Source organism: Chiloscyllium plagiosum, unplaced genomic scaffold (genome assembly GCF_037043375.1).
Source record: "Chiloscyllium plagiosum isolate Xiang-an unplaced genomic scaffold, Cpla_swu_hap1 HiC_scaffold_23, whole genome shotgun sequence".
NCBI classification, from domain to species: Eukaryota; Metazoa; Chordata; class Chondrichthyes; order Orectolobiformes; family Hemiscylliidae; genus Chiloscyllium; species Chiloscyllium plagiosum.
In genome coordinates, this window is record NW_028270161.1 from 13,152,907 (window position 1) to 13,174,509 (window position 21,603).

The 21,603-nt window shown below is 42.8% G+C and overlaps 1 protein-coding gene and 1 pseudogene across 5 annotated transcripts in view; both read left to right on the forward strand.

Moving 5' to 3' along the window:
• LOC122561838 (uncharacterized) overlaps positions 1 to 21,603 on the forward strand; it is a 104,997-nt gene that overhangs the window by 4,720 nt on the left and 78,674 nt on the right. For 2 of the 5 annotated variants that reach the window (XM_043714070.2, XM_043714065.2), the window contains exons 2-4: positions 14,294 to 14,445; positions 17,497 to 17,592; positions 18,058 to 18,130. In XM_043714070.2, coding sequence (XP_043570005.2) covers positions 14,294 to 14,445; positions 17,497 to 17,592; positions 18,058 to 18,130 — 321 coding nt within the window. Of the gene's footprint in view, positions 1 to 4,196; positions 4,392 to 4,975; positions 6,554 to 14,293; positions 14,446 to 17,496; positions 17,593 to 18,057; positions 18,131 to 21,603 lie in introns of all 5 variants that reach the window. The other 3 variants (XM_087999368.1, XM_043714066.2, XM_087999369.1) reach the window with 3 other exon arrangements.
• LOC122561524 (chitinase domain-containing protein 1 pseudogene) lies at positions 18,465 to 21,541 on the forward strand (annotated as a pseudogene).

Below are 21,603 nucleotides of genomic sequence, written 5' to 3' on the forward strand. Positions count from 1 at the left end.
CTATACAACCATCAATAAACATCTGCACTCTGACCTTACAGTGGGAAACCCATTGACAAAGCATCTCCTAATGATTGGGTCTCAGATACTACCCTGAGGAACTCCTTTAGTGATGTCTTGGGCCTCTGTGTTCCATCATTTGGAAGACTGCAGGCAATCTTGAAATCAGGCGAACAGGCGAGTTCACTTCAGGTGAAATATATCAACAAGCAAAATGTAGTTTCGCAGCAAATTGAAGGGAATATCACCCAAGTTTTTTCAGTCTTTTGTAACTTCATCCTTGGAGCCAACAAAGTTGCAGGCAAACATGGTGTTAGGCAAGAATATTACTTTCCACCTGAAATCGTATGTGAATGCTTGATCAAGGTAGAAAGTGGGTGCAAGTGATGTTCTTGATCTGTGGGAAGTTTTGCAGTGGTTTGTCATTATGGCAGTGGCTAAATCGGTTTGTTGTGGTTTCTCCTGCCTGTGATTTTAATCAGCTCTGCATGAGAACATAATCTATTAACAATAGCCAAAATATAAGTTATTGGAAGAAGTAACAGGAATGCAGAGTACTGGGCTAATGGTAAAATTTTGGCAGAGTAGATGAGCAGAGAGATCTCGGTGTCTAGGTGCATAAATCCCTAAAAGTTGCCACCAGTCATTCCTGAAGAAGGGCTTATGCCCGAAACGTCGATTCTCCTGTTCCTTGGATGCTGCCTGATCTGCTGCGCTTTTCTAGCAACACATTTTCAGCTCTGATCTCCAGCATCTGCAGTCCTCACTTTCTCCACCAGGTTGATAGTGTTGTTAAGCAGGCATTTAGTTTGTTGGCGTTTATTGGTAGGGGGATTGAGTTTCGGAGCCACGAGGTCGTGCTTCAGCTGTACAAGACACTGGTAAGGCTGCACCTGGAATATTGCATGCAGTTCTGGTCACCACATTACAGGAAGGATGTGAGAGTTTTGGAAAGGGTTAAGAGGAGATTACTAGGATGTTGCCTGGTATGGAGGGAAGGTCTTATGAGGAAAGGCTGAGGGAACTGAGGCTGTTTTTGTTGGAAAGAAGGTGGTTGGAAGGCGAGACATATAAGATAATCAGAGGGTTAAAACGAGTGGACAGTGAGAGCCTTTTTCTTCAGATGGTGAAGGGTGCACAAGGGGACATAGCTTTAAATTGAAGAATGATAGACTTAGGACAAATATCGGGGTAGTTTCCTGACTCAGAGTAGTAGGGACGTGGAATGGTCTGCCTGCAACAGTAGTAGACTCGCGACGTTAAGGACATTTAAATGGACATACATGTGGATAATAATGGAACGGTGTAGGTTAGATGAGCATCAGATTAATTTCACAGGTCGGCGCAACATCAGGGGCTGAAGGGCCTGTACTGCGCTGTAACATTCTATGGTCTATGTTCTATATTGGCTGTTGTGGAAAAGGTAAGCTCTAAGCTGGACAGTGCTGCAAAAGTTCCAGAAGCAAAAAGGTGCATGTTGGCTGTATTTTGGCCTGAATGTATGGATTGATTGGACTCAAAGGCTTCCTCTTGAAGTACAATGTCTATGTCCTACTCGTTAGCTTAAACTGAGAGCGTAGGAACAAATTATTACAAATGCTGGAATTTGTACTGAGATCAACAAATGCAGAAGATCACAGCAGATCAGACAGCATCCATGGAGAGAGAGCAAACTAATGTTTTGAGTCTAGATGACTGTCCATCAGAGTAATCTGATGAAGAGTCATCTCATGTTGAAATGTTAGCTTGCTCTCTCTCCATGAATGCTGTCTGATCCACCATGATCTCCAGCATTTGTTGATTTCAAACTGTGAGTGCCTTAGTGTATTAACACGAGGATGCTTCAGAGCTATCTTTCTTACAAATAGTCAAAGGTATTTGGTATTCCTTATTTCTTGTGCTGGTTTTAATCTGGGTGTAGGCCAAGTGAAAATGGTAAAGGGATAAGATCACATGAACAAATATATCTTTCTAAAATGGTAGAGGTTTACTGAGATCACATTTGGAGCATTGTGTGAAGTTTTGGTCTCATTTCTGCAAGGATAATTTGCATTGGAGGGACTATGGTAAATGTTTCAATAAATTATTCCTCAAATAAGGGGGTCTCCAAAAAATAAATTGGATTTGTATTCTCTAGAATTTAGAGGAATGAGTAGTAGTCTCATTGTTGTAGAGTCACACAGCATAGAAACAGCCCCTTTGGCCAACTTACACACCAACCATGTTCCCAAACTAAACTATTCCCACTTGCCTGCATTTGACCTATATCCATCATAATAGTGCTCACTTTCTGTAGATGCAATTTGCATCCAGTATTGCATAATGACAGAAAATAGTAAAGATTCCTGTTCAAGTGCACATTTGCAGTGTTGGATGCAACTAGTGGTTAAATTACTTGAATCACAGATGATGAAACACTAAATCCCTGTGTCATTTCCTGCTACTGCCTATCCCTGTAAGTAGCTGAACATCAGGCAGTGTGAGAAGGAAGTTTCAGCTTTTGTACCAAGGGACTGCATGGTTACTCAGTGGTCAGCACTTCTGCCTCACAGCCCCAGGGACCCTGGTTCGATTCTACCCTTGGGTGACTGTCTGTGTGGAGTTTGCACCTTCTCCCTTGTATTTGCATCTTTGTCGTCTGGGTGCTCTGGTTTCCTCCCACAATCCAAAGATGTGCAGGTTCGGTGGACTAGTATGGGAAATACAGAGTAACAGAGATGTGATAGGGGGGTGGGTCTGGGTGGAATGCTGTTTGGTGGTTTGGAATGGACTCAGAGGGCCATATGGCTTGCTTCCACGTTGTAGGGATTCCAAGTTATTTCTGAATGGCAGTTGGTGAACAGAATGCTGAGTTGCATAGTTTAGTTTGGGAACATGGTTGGTGTGTAAGTTGGCCAAAGGGGCTGTTTCTATGCTGTGTGACTCTACAACAATGAGACTACTACTCATTCCTCTAAATTCTAGAGAATACAAATCCAATTTATCTGAGACTGCCTTGCTGAAACTGTGTGATTCCACCATAAGGTTGCATTTTGACTGCATTGTTGGATTCAGGTCAGCAAAGCACGCAGAAAATAGTTGTCCTGGAAGATGTGTCAGGAAGGGTCACAAATCTGATTTGTGGTCCTGAAAAAATGAGGTCTGAGGGGGACAGTTATTGCTTCACTTCTGGGTAGAGATGGAAGAATAAAGGCTTATTATGGTATTTAAGATAGCAAATGGAACAGTAGGTGCTATTTCATAATATGTTAAGCCTTTCCAATACATGTGTGCAAACTACAGGTAGTCTAAATAAAAATACAACCGCTATTGGGAGGCACCTCAGCATTCAGTAGTTAATGTCTTTAAAGCAGGAATCTCTCCAATGCCTTTCGAAATAATGAAAAGACATGATTTAAATTTTAAGACTTTAACTAAGAAACTTAAATCAGCATAAATTAACTATTATTTAACAGCCTGTTGACTCATTGCACTGGAGAAAAGGATAAGTTTCCTCTAAAAATGTGCAGGTCAGGTGAACTGGCCAAACTAAATTGCCAGTAGTGTTAGGTGAAGGGGTAAAATGTAGGGAAATGGGTCTGGGTGGGTTGCGCTTCGGTGGGTCGGTGTGGACGTTTTGGGCCGAAGAGCCTGTTTCCACACGGTAACTAATCTAATCTAATCTAAAAAGTTTCATATTAACTAATGCAATTGGGATATGCATTACAAAACTTTTTTTTCTAAACCATAAGATACATATGTAGCATTAAAGGGACAGTCTCATACTCACTTCTAGTCCTCCAATAGAGAGTCACTGCTCCTCAACATAAAAGGTTAAAACCTCCAGTGTTCTTTGACAATTTCTTCACTCTGCCTGAGCTTTCTGGGATACAGTTATTGCCAGCAAGCCTCTTTCTCACGTCAGTTCTGATGATCTGGAGTTCCAGAGATTCCTGCATCTGTCCCCTCCAGGAATAGTTTAGCTGATTCTGATAAAGGAGTTTTCTCCCATAGAGTTTTACTCTCCCTCTTCTTCAATTCCTACGGAATAGGGAAGATCTGTTCCTGGGTGAGATCCAATTTGTTTCCTCCTGCTTCATAGCAGTAACCTTTCCTCATGCTATTTAAAATGTTATTCCCCTTTTGAAATTTGGTTTTCTTGCTTCTGTCCTGCCATGTGGAAGGTAAAAGACTTTGACAGCGTGTCTCTTTTTCAGCAATACCCAACTTTACCTCTGTTCTGTGAGAGGTGCTCGAAGACATCTCCCTGGGTTTCTCTTTTGAGTTTCTCTCCTTTCTCATTTTCCATCACTGTGGCGATCTGAGGTTTCATGGGTACTTCTCCAATTTGAGGTGTTTACCAGGAATTCACCATCACCCTTCAAAACAATCTGTTTAACTTGGATATAAAGGTACGTTGTTGAAACATAACACTCTTGCGACGTTCATTGTTTATGACAACTCCAATGTGTGTTTAACATCTGAAAAGGTGAGGAAATTGAGGAGCAGGTTCTACAGTTTATTGAGATGTTTGCATTCCAAATGTGCCGGTTTCAAATTGACGCGTTTTCCAGATGCTTAAAAATGTGTTGCTGGAAAAGCGCAGCAGGTCAGGCAGCATCAAAGGAACAGGAGAATCGACGTTTCGGGCATAAGCCCTTCTTCAGGAATCATCTGCAGTCCTCACTTTCTCCTAGTTGATTTTAACCTACTGCGAATCCTCTTGCAAGGATGCTTATCTGCAGTCCTCACTTTCTCCGCGTTTTCCAGATGGTCAAAACTGTTCTCCTGATTGTTTGCACTTCCAAAATTCTCTTGGTCCCAATCAATGATGTTGAAAGGGAATTGGACAGACATATTGTTGCAAGGCTGTGGAGATGGAGTGGGATTAAATGAATTATTTCAGAGTGCTGCTGGACCAGCCACAGTCCTCACTAATAATTTATGCAAACAGTAAGGCCTTTATATTTGTTCCATTGCTTCACATGTAACGCAGGTAACTGGATAAGCTTGTGGATGGGAAGCCAGACAGTTACAGGCCCCAAATAGACTGGAAATCTGCAGTGATTCTGAGGATCAGATTTCTCCCTCCTGGCTCAACAAGTGACGGTATGAACACGCAGGACCAAAAGCAGAGCGATTCTGTGATCCTTTTATTTTACCAGATATTCATCTTCAGAATGCGCTGAGAGGATGAGGGCCTCCTATAAGTGAAAACTGGCAACCACAACGTTAGTTGCGTTGCCACAGAGCAGCAGAACAGAGAAGAAGGTGATCTTCAAGGCCAGCTTGTAGAAGAAATCTGTATTTGTTTTTTGTTTGCTGTGCAGGAAGTAACACCATTAATGTTTTCATCTGTAGGAACTTGAATGCAAAGTTGTGGCAGGTTGCATTTGCTTTGATCTGCAAAAGACTTACAACATTCAGAGCAGTCAGTGCCTCTTGAAAGACATCTGCTGGTGACAGGTGGAACTGCAGGCAGTAGTTACCTATTTATTTGTCTACCCTACAGCTGGAGATTTGCATAAAGTAAAAGGCATTGCAAGAATGTCAGCACAGCTTCCTGTCATTACAACTGAGTAGCAGTGGACCTGCTATAAGAGTTTCATCTTTTCAAGCAAAGAGCCCAGCTTTGTTTTGTGGATCTCGAAGCCTCTGAACCAATGAAGGAGTCACGGAGATGGACAGCACGGAAACAGACCCTTCGGTCCAACTCATCCATGCTGACCAGATATCCCACCCCAGTCTAGTCCCCCCACCAGCACTCGGCCCATATCCCTCCAAACCCCTCCTATTCATATACCATCCAGATGGCTTTTAAATGTTGCACTTGTACCAGAGGGAACTCTTAGAGAAAATGTTTGAGAACTCCGCATGGGGATTTGTGTCTATTCATGTTTTATGGGCTAAAATGGATGGTGTCCATCTGCTCTGTGTGAAAGCGGATACAGTGCCATTTTACTTCCACCCAAGCCAAAGGATATGTATCTGGAGAAATGACGTTTCCTGAGGAAGAGCTTATGCCCAAAACCTGACTCTCCTGCTCCTCGGATGCTGCCTGACCTGCCGTGCTTTACCAGCACCACACTTCGACTCTGACCTCCAGCATCCGCAGTCCTCACTTGCTCCTGGATAATGGAGTGCCATGGTAAAGCTGAGCACCCAACTGACTGCATCCAACAGATCATCAGCTTTGTGGCCAATCATAGTTAATTGGAAATCTAACCAATCAGAATGGAAGCCCCAAGTCTTTCAAGCGGAATGACCGCTCCTATCATAGAGCTACAGGATATGGACATCACTGGTTGGTCCAGCATTTATTGTCCATGCCTAATTTTCCTTCAGAATGTGGTGGTGAGTTGCCTTCCTGAACCCTGCATTCCGTGTGGTGTAGGAGCATCATGATGTTCTTAGGGAGGGAGTTCCAGGATCTTGACCTCATGACAATGAAGTAATGGTGATATAATTCCAAGTCAGGATGGTGTGTGACTTTGAGAGGAATTTGCAGTTGGAGATGTTTCCATGCATCTGCTACTCTTGTCCCTCCAGGTGGTGGATGATGCAGGATTTGATGGTGAGTTACTGCTGACTATTTTCTATATGGTACACACTGCTTCACAGTGCATTGTGAATATTTATGGTGGTGATCAAGTGAGCTGATTTATACTGGATGTTGTCAAGCTTCTGAATATTGTTGGAGCTGCACACAATCAAGAATGTAGGGAGTTTTGCAGTACATCTGACTTGTACCTTTGTAGATGTTGGACCAGTTTTGTGGAGTCAAAGTGAGATACTCACTGAAGAATTTCAAGCCTTTTGACATAACCTGGTAGCCACAGTATTTGTATGGTGATTTAAGGTGAATGGCTTATATATATTTTAATAACAATAATTTTAGAGTTTGGAATTTGAACTAGTGGCATATGGGTTTGTCTGTGCCTATGAAAAGGCTTAATAATTTACTCTTAAGTTACCACAGCTATAGAAATGCTTATTTCAAAATACAGTAGGGGAGAGAGAGAGACTTCCTGGAAAGTAATAAGGTTTCTTTTCACTATAAAAACTGAAAAAAATCACAGATGCTGTAAATCAGAAACAAAAACCAAGGTTGCTGGAAAAGCTCAGCAGGTCTGGCAGATCTGTGGAGAGAAATTAAAGTTAATGTTTCATGTCTGGTGACGGATATTGCTAGATCTGCTGAGCTTTTCCAGCAACTTCGATTTTTGTTTTTGTTTCATTAGATCGAGTTTTAGGAGAGTTCAGAGTAACAGATGTGTATTAGGCTTCAGCTAGAAAGATCTGGAGACTGGATTTTTGGTTTGGAGAGACACCCATAGCTCAAAGAAAAATACTTTCAGGACAATTTTCAGGAATAGTTACTGAAGCTTGATGTATAGAACAGTTCCTCCTGAAGAAAGGCGATAGTTTTGAACTGTTAAGAAATAAGTTACTCAAGTATAAGGTGTTACTTTGAAAGTTTCAAAGCAGAGGAAGGCTAAACTTAGTTAAATGAAGATTCAAGAATGTGGAAGTCAGATTCTCCAGAGCTGAGTGCTGAAGCCACAGTTGAGTTGAGCCCTGTTGATGTGGTAGAGAAGAGAATTCTCACTGGTGTGAGTACTGTAGAGGAGTACTTTGGGTTCAATTTGGATGATATTTTCTGTGTTTTGAAATCTTTAAATGTATTATATGTAAACAGTTTGGTTTAATTTGTTTTAGCTTCATTTCTTTTGAGTAATAAACTTCTGTTTCCGTTTGTTTTTCAATGAAAGACCAGCTTGTTAAGACCAAAAAAAAGTTTGATAACTCCACAAGAGGGTTTGCAAAATGTGATCTATCAAGCCATATTGCAGTCTGGGACCTGACTTGTCCAGTAATAGCATCAGCTGGGATCATAACAATATACAAGCGATTTGAGTCTGGTATCAATACCTACTTTTGATCAGCATCTTAAGAGAGAGCCAAGCGTGGAGGATAAACCAGTTTGCTCTGTTAAGGATCACTGGCTGGTTTACCCTCTCTGTTCTGATACCTTAAGTGGTGATGTCACACGACCCCTTTGGGACGATGCCACGTCTGCCATCAACCCAACCTCTCCGCCTCATCTAATAATTCTGCCTATATTTTCAAAGCAAACTGATGGGAAATGACTACCATACTTAGGAAAGCTGGAGGAGAGGCATGCACCAGAGAAGGATATTTAAGGCATTTGAAGACTTGGCTTGAAAACTAAAGTCAGAAAGAAGATGAGTGAGTGAACAGCATCCACTCATTTTATTTCAACAGAGAAGAATCCATGAAATGCCTGTATGGATTCCAAGAACTGTTATCTTTCCAGACCAATTATTAAGTTTTATCAATGACCACTGAGTTTACATGCTTCTGTTCTTCACCCTGTATACCTCTCTCCTCTTTACTGTTGTTGAATTATATACAGCTACCTTTTGTCTATTTGAGGTGAATATGTTTTTGTTTGTGGAATAAAGGAGGATGTTGCAATACACATTTTAAGAGATGCTGTTATTTCTAATATATGGTAATAGAAAGGATGTGATGTACCGGCCCCTGAGTACATGCTGAATCATCCCGGAATTAAGGATCCACTGTGGGTGTTTCTGATACCATCCTGAGTGGTTCAATGCTTCGTGCCTAGTAATGGCTTGCACAGATGTTAATAAAACATTGCAGTGTACTGTGCCTCAGACAACCATGGCTGAGCTATGTTGCACATTGGAGACCTAGAATTGAACCGGTTTTGTTTGCCTAACCATAGAGTGTCAGCAATGTGTGTATTAACATTAACATACCCTGCACCAGAAACTGAAACTGTAGAAAAGCTGAGAGTGCAGATCATTGATCAAACAAATTTGTGTTTCGCTCTTCTGGCCCCAAGCCCTATGTCTGAATAAAAAACGGCTTCTGGTGATTTGTGTGAGAGGTGACTGTGGTATACAAGGGGTTAACTCTGACATGTGAATGAAAGTGTGTATCATAACAGGAAATGATGCTGTTTCACATGATCTTTATCTCTGTATTGCGTTGTGATAAGATCAGACCCAAGCTGTGCAGTCCTGCCACATGGTGGTAGAAAACGAAACAATGAACAGGAAGTGCAGCGCGCACAGCTGTACAATGATGGGCGGGCCCACACCTGAGCACAAAGGAGAAGGTGAAAGTGGATTCATCTTCAAGGAGAAAGTGAGGTCTGCAGATGCTGGAGATCAAAGTTGAAACTTTATTGCTGGAACAGCACAGCAGGTCAGGCAGCATCCAGGGAACAGGAGATTCGACGTTTCGGGCACAGGCCCTTCTTCAGGAATTGAAGAAGGGCCTGTGCCCGAAACGTCGAATCTCCTGTTCCCTGGATGCTGCCTGACCTGCTGTGCTGTTCCAGCAATAAAGTTTCAACTTGGATTCATCTTCAAACAGGTAATGCCAAGTGGATTCTCTTTCTTGGACACTTCCTGATTTCCCCAGCAGCACAGATCCAATCTTCAACCCACATAATTCACTCCACATGATACCAAGAAATAGCTGAAATTATTGATACTGCAAAGGCTATGGCCTTGACAAAGCTCCAGCAATAGTACTGAAGAATTGGGAATTAGCTCCACCCAAGCTGTTTGAGTAGCTGGTCATAAGTTTGGATGGTGCTATTGGAAGAGCCTTGGTGAATTCAGATTTCATTGGTGGATTCGGGCTTTTCATGTTTGGAGGAGCAAAAATCAAGAAAGCAAACTAGTTTTGCATGAGCTAATATTAAACAATGAATTCCTGAGGTAGATGCTGGATTAATCTTGATTTTGCATTATGATGATAGGTATTTTGTAAATGTTTGGACATACTGGTAGCTGAAATCTTCGAAATAAAGCTGGCGGTTAATCTTTGTCTGTGCATAAAACTCTATGAATAACTATGCAAAAGATTGGAATCAACTAGATTGAAGTGTTCTCAAATGTCTTTACTTTTGGAACTTGCCACGTTTTGTAGGGGAAGGAGTCAGGTGCAAATGAACAGAATGTGGGTTAAATGCTTCATCTGATTCAGTGGTAGCCACTTGGTCAGAATAAAGCTCTCGGTGTTTTGTAGCCAGAATCTTTATTTAAGCTGTGGGTCGGAGTTAGTGGGGCCTGTCTGATAGTGGGGCAAGCAGAGAGAAGCCACGTATGATTCCTGACTTCAGGAAAACAAACCCAAATTAATTTTTTTTTTTTTTTGCAGTTATAAATTTATTCACAACAGTATCCAAACAAGAAAAAAGTAAACAGTACTGTAAATTTCTTAAGCGTGAACATCATTTCAACTGCTAGTACTTCTTTACATGTCTTAGCAGTCTAAACCCACTGTACCACAATGAGCTCTATTGCTGTTTAGAATACAGTTCACATACAGGTTTGAATGAATTTGTACAATTGAATGTATTCACTGAATACTACAATATTTACACAAACCCAAATTATGTTGAGAGCAGGGAAGTTCTGATTGGACGAGTCTGATCTGCCAGCAGTAGGTAGGTAATTAGGCTCATTGAGCTGTTGTATTTGACTGTGGGCCGGGGAATTGTCCCTTAGTGACAGGCTCTTGGTAAACGCCACCCTCTGCCCTTAACTCTGACTTCCCCTGCCCTCCATCTTCAGTACCTCTTTTCCCAACTCTAATTCTGCACTGTCCTATCATCCTGGTACTGATCCCCTGGCTGTGCCGTCATTTCATTTGTGGCTGCAGCCACTCCTCCTAGAATTGCTAGCAATAGAGAGCTGTAAGTTTCTGATTATTCAGTGGCTGTCCAGCTGGGGGCTTGGGATAGCACCTCACTTGGGCCTTAAATGTGTGGGAGATTGCAGTAACTGTAAGAGGAAGGGGATAATCCCACGTGATGGCCAAGCATCCGTCATAGTTTTCCTCTGCATTGACAGGACAGAATGGGAAGAGTCTTTCTCACAGAGTCATACACCTCAGAAACAAGACCCATTGGTCCAATTTGTCCACGCTGCCCAGACATTCCAATCTGACCTAGTCCCATTTGCCAGCATTTGGCCTGTATTCCTAGAAAGCCTTCCTATTCATTTACCCGTCAAGGTGCCTTTTAAATGTTGTAATTATACCCACCTCCACCACCTCCTCTGGCAGCTCATTCCTTACACGCACCACCCTCTGTGTGAAAAAGTTACCCCCCAGGTCCTACCATTCAGATAATGGCAGACCACAATTGTCCCTCGAACCACCTCTGGAGAATTATTTCTTTGACGTAAAAAGTGAAACAAATACATTTTTAAAATATTCTAGCAACAATTAATCTTGGGCCCTGTCCATCATGTTACTATATCCTCATTCCCACAGCGTGGTAAACTATATTTAGACTTGGATCATCTCTAGTATATCTCTGACTCCTCCTTTCCCTTCCTCGACATCTCTGTTTCTATTTCTGGGGATAAGTTCACCACCAATATCTACTGTAAACCCACCGAATCCCACAATTACCTTGACTATATATCCTTACACCCTGCTTCCTGTGAAGACGCAATTCCATTCTCCCAGTTCCTCTGTCTCAGTTTAGATCAGATTACAATTCCTACAGTATGGAAACAGGCCACTTGGCGCAACAAGTCCACACCCACCCTCCGAAGAGTAACCCACCAGACCCATCTCTCTCTGACTAATGCACCTAACACCATGGGCAGTTTAGCATGGCCAATTCACCTGGCCTGCACATCTTTGGACTGTGGGAGGAAACCGGAGCACCCAGAGGAAACTCATGCAGACACGGGGAGAATGTGCAAACTCCACACAGATGGTCACCCAAGGCAGGAATCAAACTGAGGTCCGTGGCGCTGTGAGGCAGCAGTGCTAGCCACTGAGCCTGCGTGCCACCAGTTCCGATGATGCCAATGTCGACAAGGGGAGCCTCCAATATGTTCACTTTCTTCCTCAACTGAGGATTCCCCACCACTGTGATTGACAGGGCCCTCAGCTGTGTTCGACTTTGTCCTTCACCACCCCTCCCCACCCCCCCAACAGTGATAGAGATCCCCTCATCCTCACCTACCATTCCACCAGCATCCACATCCATCATTAGCTGCCATTTCTGCCACCTCCTGCAAGATGCCACCACCAGACACGTATTCCCCTTCCCTCCCTTGTTGGCCTTCAGCAGGGACCATTTGCGTCTGGAACACCTTGGTCCATTCCTCCTCCACTCCCAACATCTCTCCATGGCCTTCCCATGCAATTGCAGAATGTGCTACACCGACCTATTTACTGTCTTCAACTTCACTGTCCAAGGTCCCAGACACCCCTTCCGTGTGAAGCAACAATTTACCTGCACTTCACTCAATCAAATCTACTGCATTCACTGTTCAGAATTTGGTCTCCTCTACATTGAGGAAACAAAGCGCAGACTGGGTGACCGCTTCGCAGAACACCTACACTCTGTCAGCAAAAATGATCCTGAGCTTCCTGTTGGCTTCCATTTCAACATATCACCCTGATCCCCGGCCCACGTCTCTGTCTCAGGTTTGCTGCAGTTCTCCAGTGAAACTCAGCGCAAGCTGGAAGAACAGCTCCTCATTTTCCACTTGGGAACTCTTCAATCCTCTGGACTCCATATGGAGTTCAAAAATTTTGGGGTTTGAGCACCTTCTCCAGTGTCCTTACCCCAACCCACACACACCAGGCCTTGCCATCACATAGGCTGCTACCCCTTACAACCCAGTGTCAGCTCCTAATGGTCCCCATTAGCAGCTGTTGATTCTCCCAGGCTGACCTTTACTCGGCCCTTTGTCTGCCCAACTGTTTTTCTTTCTTCCTGGGTTCCATCTCCAGGAAGCGCTTATGCTCAAAACTTCCACTCTCCTGCTCCTCGGATGCTGTCTGACCTGCTGTGCCTTTCCAGCGCCACACTTCTTGACTCTGATCTCCAGCATCTACAGTCCTCACTTTCTCCTCCATCTCCAACTATTGTGTACTCCTCCCCTCTCCTCCCATCTTCAGCACAAACACCAAACTTTTCCCAGCTACAATCAGTTCTGAAGAAGGGTCACTGCTTTTCTCTCCACCGATGCTGCCAGACCTCCTGAATTTCTATAGCAATTTCTGTTTTTGATTCTAATTTCCAGTATTGACAATTCTCCGGGATTGTTACGCTCCCATGGAGGTGGGAATTTTTTAGAAAGCTAGACTGCTGTATAAGCGTTTTTTAAAAATTGCGCATTTAATATTGAATGATTTTCACAGCGTTGTATGAATTTGTTTTAAATGAGTTAAAGGTTCCAGGCATGAAAGATATAGGATCTGCTGACCTGGAAATCTAAGGCCTGAGAAAAACACCCTAATTTGGAAGTCAATTAATACAAATAATGCACTGTTTTTATCTGTCAGGGCTGTTCCAGTTTCCTGTTGATCCAGTAAAATCTTTCACCTGTGGAAGGAGATTTGTCTGAATAAATATTATTACATTTTAATGTGTACTGCGTGTACTGAGCATTACTGTATGGGAGATGTTTGAGCTGCATCTGTTTAATGGAGGCTGAGAGATCAGAGAGTGAGGAGCAGGGGCTTGAAGCTGTGTCTGATCCCAAGGAAGCACAGGGTGGTGGATGGAGATAGCTACGCATAAAGGGTTGGGATGGAGTGATATGAGAGAGATGAAAGAAAGAGCTGTGTGGAGAGACATAGAAAACAAGAATGTCAGCACAGTTTCCTGTTATTACAACTGAATAGCAGTGGACCTGCTATAAGAGCTTCATCTTTTTAAGCAAAGAGCCCAGCTTTGCTTTGTTGGCCTGAAAGCCTCAGAACCAATGAAGGAGTCGTAGAGATGTACAGCCCAGAAACCAACCCTTTTGCCCAACAAATCCATGCCGACCAGCTATCCTAACTTAATCTAGTCCCATTTGCCAGCACCTGGCCCATATCCCTCCAAACCCTTCCTATTCATATACCCATCCAGATGCCTTTTAAATGTTGCAATTGTACCAGCCTCCTCCACTTCCTCCAGCAGCTCATTCCATACTCGCACCACACTCTGTGTGAAAAAGTTACCCCTTAGATCCCTTTATATCTTTCCCCTCTCACCCTAAAAAATTGAGATATTTATAGTAATTTCCAGTCTTTTAGAGTCTTTTCAGAGAATTTGGAAACAGCATCTCAGAAAACAGTTGTGAAAACAAGAAAGTGAGTCCATTACAGTGTACTTTTAAAACCTGACCTCTTTGTGGTTTACTGCAATTGTTGAAGGGTAACTAGCCTTTTCAGATGACAAGCTGCAGTTTCGTTGGTACACAGTATGGTAATATTTTATTTTTGTTTTCTTCAGCAGAAACCTTTCGTACTGTGTCCCCCACCTCCAGCCAGTTCAGACAGGAAACCTTTCCAATCTTGCAGCAGGCATACTTGGATTCATCATCAGGGAATTACTTTCAGTACAACCAAGTGACACTAGTGAATAATGCACAACTTCTAGATCAGGTAGTATTGTATTCAAAGCAAACACAGAATGTAACAGAGACATTTGCCTTAATGTGGATACCATTAATAATCACCCAGGATTTTCGTAGTTGTTGTTCACTATCTTAGTTTTCCTTGTAATTGATTTAAAAGCAGAAACTGCTGGGGAAATGCAGAGATCTAGCACAATCTGTGAAGAGAAAGTTCATATTGTGAATCCCATACAACTGTAGAACATGCAGTTATATAGACATAATAGACAGCAATTAAGAGGAATTTCTTTGAGGGTCGTGAATCTGTGAATTCTTTACTGCAGAGGGCTATCAAGATTGGGTTGTTAAGTCAATTTAAGGCTGAGGCAGACAGATTTTGAATTAGTAAGGGAATTGAGAGCTGTGGGGAAAAGGCAGGAAAGTGGAGTTGAAGATTATCAGGTCAGTCACAATTTTATTGGATGGTGGAGCAGACTTGATGGGCTGAATGGCCTTCTGCTCCTATTCTTTTGTTCTTACATTATAGTACTATACTATAGTAATAATGTTATATCAATAGTTACAGTATAGTATTAGAATATATACAGTTAATTTATAGTTGTCCTGCTTTTAAGATTGTCGGCTTGACACAAGGGAAACGGACCAGGGATCGGCCTCTTGTCTCTTAAATACGATGGCAGCTGATCACTTACCTCAACTTCACTTTAGCTTCAGGTTTGAATATTTATAGGTCTAGATTTTAAATATATCAAAGACTGAGCATTTGCATTCCTCCACAGTGGAAAATTGCAAGGATTTGCAACACTGAGTTGCAACAACTTTCTTCTCAGCACAGTGCTCAGTGGCTGACTGACCCCTTTATACTGAGCCAATAACCCTCTTGTTTTATACTCTCCAGCCAGGGACACATGCTCCTGGGCACCTTGCTTCTTGAAAGGTTAAAGGCAAAGGAGCCACACTGCTACCGGACAGCAAGGCTGCTCTTTGGTTAGAGAGAGATACAGCACAAAAACTGACCCTTCGGTCCAACTCATCCATCCCAACCAGATTTCCCAAACTAAACTAGTCTTACTTGCCTGTGTTTGGCCCATATCCCTCTAAACATTTCCTATTCTTGTTGATATTTAACCTGAGGGTGACCACACCTCAAGTGAGGGGAGATGTTGGGAAGGAGAGTCCTTCATGATAATCTCAGATAGTGTAGGAATTGAGGTAAAAACAATGACTGCAGATGCTGGAAACCAGATTCTAGATTAGAGTGGTGCTGGAAAAGCACGGCAGGTCAGGCAGCATCCAAGGAGCAGGAAAATTGACGTTTCAGGCAAAAGCCCTTCATCAGGAATTGAACCCATGCTGTTGGCATCATTCTGCATCATGAGTCAGCTGACCAGCCAATTGAGCCTATTCCCCCTACAATATTTCCACCTACCACTACTCCTGCATGCTCTTTCTTTATTCCACTCCCCCTGCAACCTCTCCTCCTCTCTCCCACCCATCCCTGCAGACTCCCTTTATATCCTATACCCTCCTACTCCCTCATACCCCTCTCCCTGACCACTGCACCATCTCCTCCTCTCTCCCAATCCACCTGCAGCCTCCCTCTTTTGATCCTACTCCCCCGTACCCTCTCTTCCCGAACCCTGCACCTCTCCCCCTCTCTTTCCCATTTGCCCTGAAATCTCTCTCCTTCTCTCCCACTCTCCTTGCAGCCTCTCCGTCTCTCTCCCATCTCCCTCAGGTGCCTTCTAATCACCTCCTGGGTTTCCCATCACTCCCAGACTAAAAGGATGCTGGATCTGGTACAGGTATCACTCACCCCCGCAATATGATATGCGCTGATGATGATATCACCACATGATTGGTGCACGTGCAGAGGCTCCTGCAGCCTGTCCTCTTGTGGTCAGGTGACACCATGAGTTGCATGTGTGGCAGCCATATTGTGATCTGGATCATCTCTGCATTATTGTCTATCCTTAATTGCTCTTGAGAAGCTGGGGGTGAGCTGCCTTCTCAAACTTGGGTTGTAGGGTCAACTGCATAGCTGTTATGAGAGTTAGTTCCAAGATTTTGATCCAGTGACAGTGAAGGAACACCAATATAGATTTTAGGTTAGATTCCCTACAGTATAGAAACAGGCCCTTTGGCCCAACAAGTCCACACCGACCCTCCAAAGAGTAACCCACACAGACCCATTTCCCTAACCTATGTTTACCCCTGACTAATGCACCTAACACTACGGGCAATTTAGCGTAGCCAATTCACCTGACCTGCACATTTTTGGATAATGGGAGGAAGCTGGAGCACCTGGAGAAAACCCACACAGACAGGGGGGAGAATGTGCAAACTCCAAACAGACAGTTGCCAGAGGTGGGAATTGAACCAGAATGTGAGGCAGCAGTGCTAACCACTGAGCCACCATACTGCCCCATTTCCAATTCAAGATGATAAAATTAGTGGTTTTCCATCTCATCTGCTCCCTTGACTGTCTAGGTTGTGAGGTTTATGGGTTTAGAATGTGCTATTGAATACCGTTTAGTGATTTGCTGTAAGATGTCCTGTATATGGTACACACTGCTGCAGTTGTGTTGATGGTGGAGGGAGTGAATAATTAGGGTAGTAGGTGTGAGGGCTGATTTGTTTAGGATGGTTTTGAATTGTTGGAGCTGCAGTCATACAGACAAATGGAGACTTCCATCTCAATCCTAATTTGTACCTTCATGGATGATGTGGGGCCAGTCTGGGGTTGAGCTGCGTGATCTAGTTTCAATTCAAATATTCTAACATTTGAGTTTAGATTCAGAAGACTCAATCAACATTCTTCATTTGGGTTAATTCAGGAAATACACAATTGTTCGATCTATTCTTACTGGTTATAGGATGCTGAGCTATCTTTGCACCTTTTGTGCAAAAGCCCTCTGTCTTTGTATGGGCACATTTAATGTAGAACTGTCTTCGTTTGCTGCCGATTGCAAAATCTGGCCCAAGACCTATTTAGCATGTGATTCTGCCTTCTGCTTCATGTGGTTTATCAAACCCATGTTGGTTTCTTTTGTAATTTGGAGTTATGTATTCATTGCAGTACAATGCTTGTCGGTTGGATCTAGAGGTGAAAGGTTATAACCAGGATGAACTTGCTGAGTCCTTCGCTTTCTTACTGTTCGAAACAGAAGATCAGGTAAGAATAGAAAGTGAAATTGGGGGAACATAGTAGAAATATTTTGAAGTTGTATTGCATTAAAGACATTTCTCTGTACTTGTGAAAATACTGAGGGTCAGGAGGTTTGTTGTTGAAACAAGTCACTATCTTGGCCTAATTAGATAGACTAACTAGTCTACAACAAAATCAGTTGGCCTCATAAACTGGGACAATAAATTTAATCCAAACTGAGAACATTGTTACATCCATCACAGTTTTGATTATCTAATAAAAGCCATATTTTTAGCTTCGCAAATGTATATTATTGAGATGGTCTGGGAAAGGGGGGGGGGTGGAGGGGTTTCTAGACCCAGCCCTTGGAAGAACAGCTGTTACATATTACAAGTGATGTCTTAGTGTTTGGTCAGACTTAATTACTATAACAGTTTTGATTTTGGTTTCTCTTTCTGTCAGTGTTTCTCGATGTTTGCTTTATTGTTGTAGGCAAAAGCTGTCTGTGAAGAAGGATTGAAGGTTGGGAGCAGTGACATTACAACACTAGGAGATCCACTGAAGGGTAAATTTTCTTTTGTATCTATGTATAGCATATAAACCAACACACAAACATTGAGTGGATTATGATTATGTTTTAATTCACAAAGTAAATATACTTGCTGCTGATGAGTCAGTCGGCCTCCTTTTAGATAATTTTAGTGTTGTGAATTTGTTTAAAAAAAAAGCACGTTATTCAAAAACTATGTTTGGCATTTGATTTGTACTGCAATTTGATACTTCCTTAGCTATAGAGTTAAGATTTGCACAAGCACAATAGATTTGTTTAATTATTAACCTTGTTCCTGAAACCTCACTAGTGCCACTAATGCAATATATTCTGCTCTGCAAATGTGTCAATGCATATTTCAGTTGGGTGTATCAGCTGGTAAGTAAATCATTAATTTAAAAAAAAGTTGCACACTGCTTATGCATCCAATGGACATGATGTTCAGAATTCCACATTTTTGAGCAGATGGAATGTTTAGTTACAGAGCTACTCTGTTGGATATCCCCAAGAAAGGTATCTACAACTTGACATAGGGCACCCTTCAGATTATTCCCGCAAATTTTGGACACGTAATATAAATGTCCCAAGCTGGAAACGCCAGAACATATGTCTTTCTACTTTTAGCTGCCCCTCCCTCCCTCCTTGGGCTCTGCAGGATATGCTCTACCAGGATATGATGTGATCTGCCTTCATGACTGGAAGCTCCTCCCTTTGAGATAAAAGCACAGGGACTTCATTTCAGAAGTAGTTTTCAAGTAACCAGTGCAAATTAATCACAAAGTGCTGGGGAATGGCATTGCCATTTCATAACCTGAATGAGATTGTGAAGGGGAGAGTTCTGCAAAGTCACATGTGCAGCTGAAGAACTGCTTGCGAAAGAGGATAGCTTGGTTAAATGGAGCGATGGCATTGTAGCTTTATCATTGAATCGCAAGTGAGAGCGAAGAACTATCCCTGGAGCATGGGTCAAACTTCTATGTTACATTTGCATCCTGAACTGGGGAGACTAGCCCACTTGGGGACTGAAAGGTCAGCTTTGGAATTTCCTTGTCCCCCTACAGAAATGGAGAGAAAATGACTCGAGCTCCTGCTGTATGGATTTGTTGGGTGCATTGCTGTGAGAGTGGACAGGACAGTAGTCAACCATACCAGCCGTAGACAGAATGGTTCAAACTAGAGAGCGCCATATTAGTTTACATCCAGTAACTGGCTCCAACTTCCATTATTTAGAAATTAGGTTCATTGTTTCATTCCCTTGTATCCCAGTCATGGTTGTGCATAGACCAATGGATTCAGTGAATAAATAATCTTTTGGTTTTGCTCTGCCATATACTGCAACTGGTTTAAACTTTCATGAATTTGCTTGCAGATTAGGTTATTGGCCAACACCATGTTTTGTTTTCCAGTGGATTGTTTCTAAGGAATCTCTTGAGAGGAAGCTACATATTTCAATCTCTTAATATCCCAGAGTTTTAAGTGGCTTGTTGATTGATGTTAGACTTAACGTGGTGTCAGTTTTCATTGAGATTTAACTAATGGCAAAGCTGTCTTCAGTGCTGTAAAGTGCAGAGTTGAATGTGTCTATTATTTGTAATTTTTTTTCACAAACTTGTCGTTGTCGCAAACTTTTCTTCACCCCAATGATGGAAATGGATGTCATAGTTTGGACAGTTGTGCACCCTGATCTCTCAATGATAAGTGAGATGCAGTAACATCCTGAGAAATCAATTAGAAACTTACTAAGGAGCACATGAGAAATGGTGCAGAAAGTAGCCAACTTTGGGACAGAAATAATAAAACTGAGCAAAATGTCTCTAATGAACTAATGGTCAAAAACAAGTCAAATATTGTATATGAACAAATTGACAGGGTGGAAATAACAAGCTGGCCCATCTAAACACCCTCCAGCGCTCTAATGATGAAAGGTGTATCATGACTGGATGTGTCACATCCCGTTCTCTCCAGACATGTAAATAAACAAGGGATGAGGTAAAACCCCGGGCCAATAAATGAGAAAGGAGAGCATCCCAGGAAAATACCTTACTGACTTTCTTGGTTATGGAAACCAGACTTAGAGGCCGTGCAGACTGAGGGCTGGCTCTCTTTGAGCTCCTGAGGCCCTTCATTGGGTTCAAATGAGGGTCTGGAGCCTGCACTGTGTGGGGAAAGTCACACATTGGGAGTTTCCCAGAATATCCTCAAGGTCTAATTAAAGATGGTGTTTGGCCTCTCAAAGCCCGAGGGCCACTGAGAAAGCAGTGGCAGGAAATAATGGAAAACTGAGTGAAGTGGGGCATGCACCAAAATGTAACCTCCCTCACCCATCCGTGAAATAATCATGGTCGGTACCACGGGAATTTGCTGCGGGGCTGGGTAGAGCCAGGGACCAGTGGCCAATACCATGAGCCAGGGAACCAGTGACCAATACTGGCCTGCTCCCTTCCTGTAGGGGCTCAAAACATGGCACATGTGTCGGCTCTGAGGACATGACCAAATGATATGATGCGATCTCTGACCCAGTCAGGATCTGACCCAGTTCCCTCTTGATGGTAATGCAGAGAGTCAACATCCAAACCATCAGTTGGACAACTGCAGCACAAGGCATCTCACATTGAAACACTCAATAAATCATAAAGCCCAAAGAACTGCAGGGGCCAAGGCTGGATGAAGAATGTGGAGGGGGAGTTTGAAGCAGCCAGTTCTATTCCTTGAATTTTATTTGATATCTAGACACATCATGACTATGAAAGTCTTTTTAACAGTGAGGATTGAAGTTGAAGAGTTGTTGGAAGTGTCAGTGCAGACTGAAAAGGCTGAACACTTTGATGGCTTTGTATTGGAGTCAGTTTGGTGATCAGAAATGAAAGGAACTCATTCACACAATCCTCCACTTGTCCAAAGCTGTTCGTGAAGCCGAGCTGAAAGCTGTGTTGGTGATTCCCTCAACCATCTCTGCAGGACCAACCAGCAGGAGTTTGGGAAGCAGGAGTTTTGAGCAATTGGCCAATGTTGTGGATGGATTCAGCCTCATGACATACAGCTGTTGGAATGCACATCGACCTGGCTTCAATTCCCCCAGACCCTGGATTCAAGCCTGTGTTCAGAAGTTGGATCCAGATGCAATATGGAAAAATAGGATTCTCTTGGGACTGGATTTCTACTGAATGAGTTAAGTTATCCTTAGAGGAACAGCAGGGCCCATTGTAGGACACAGATATATCAAGACTCTGAAACACTATTAGATACCGCTGCTATTAAAATTGGCAAAAGAGTTGGGCACAGGGTTATGTATCTGGGAACTCGGCCAGGAACTGGACTTTTTCTATGACTTGCTGTAAACAGGTCATTGAGCCCCATGACGATATGCCATTGTCTGCTTTGTTTCTGAATAAACACCAGCCTTTTAGGTGTTTCAAAGGCTCACAATTATCTTGGAAATGGAAAGTTTTCCAACATCTAGTCCGAGCATAGTTTAACATCTGATCTCC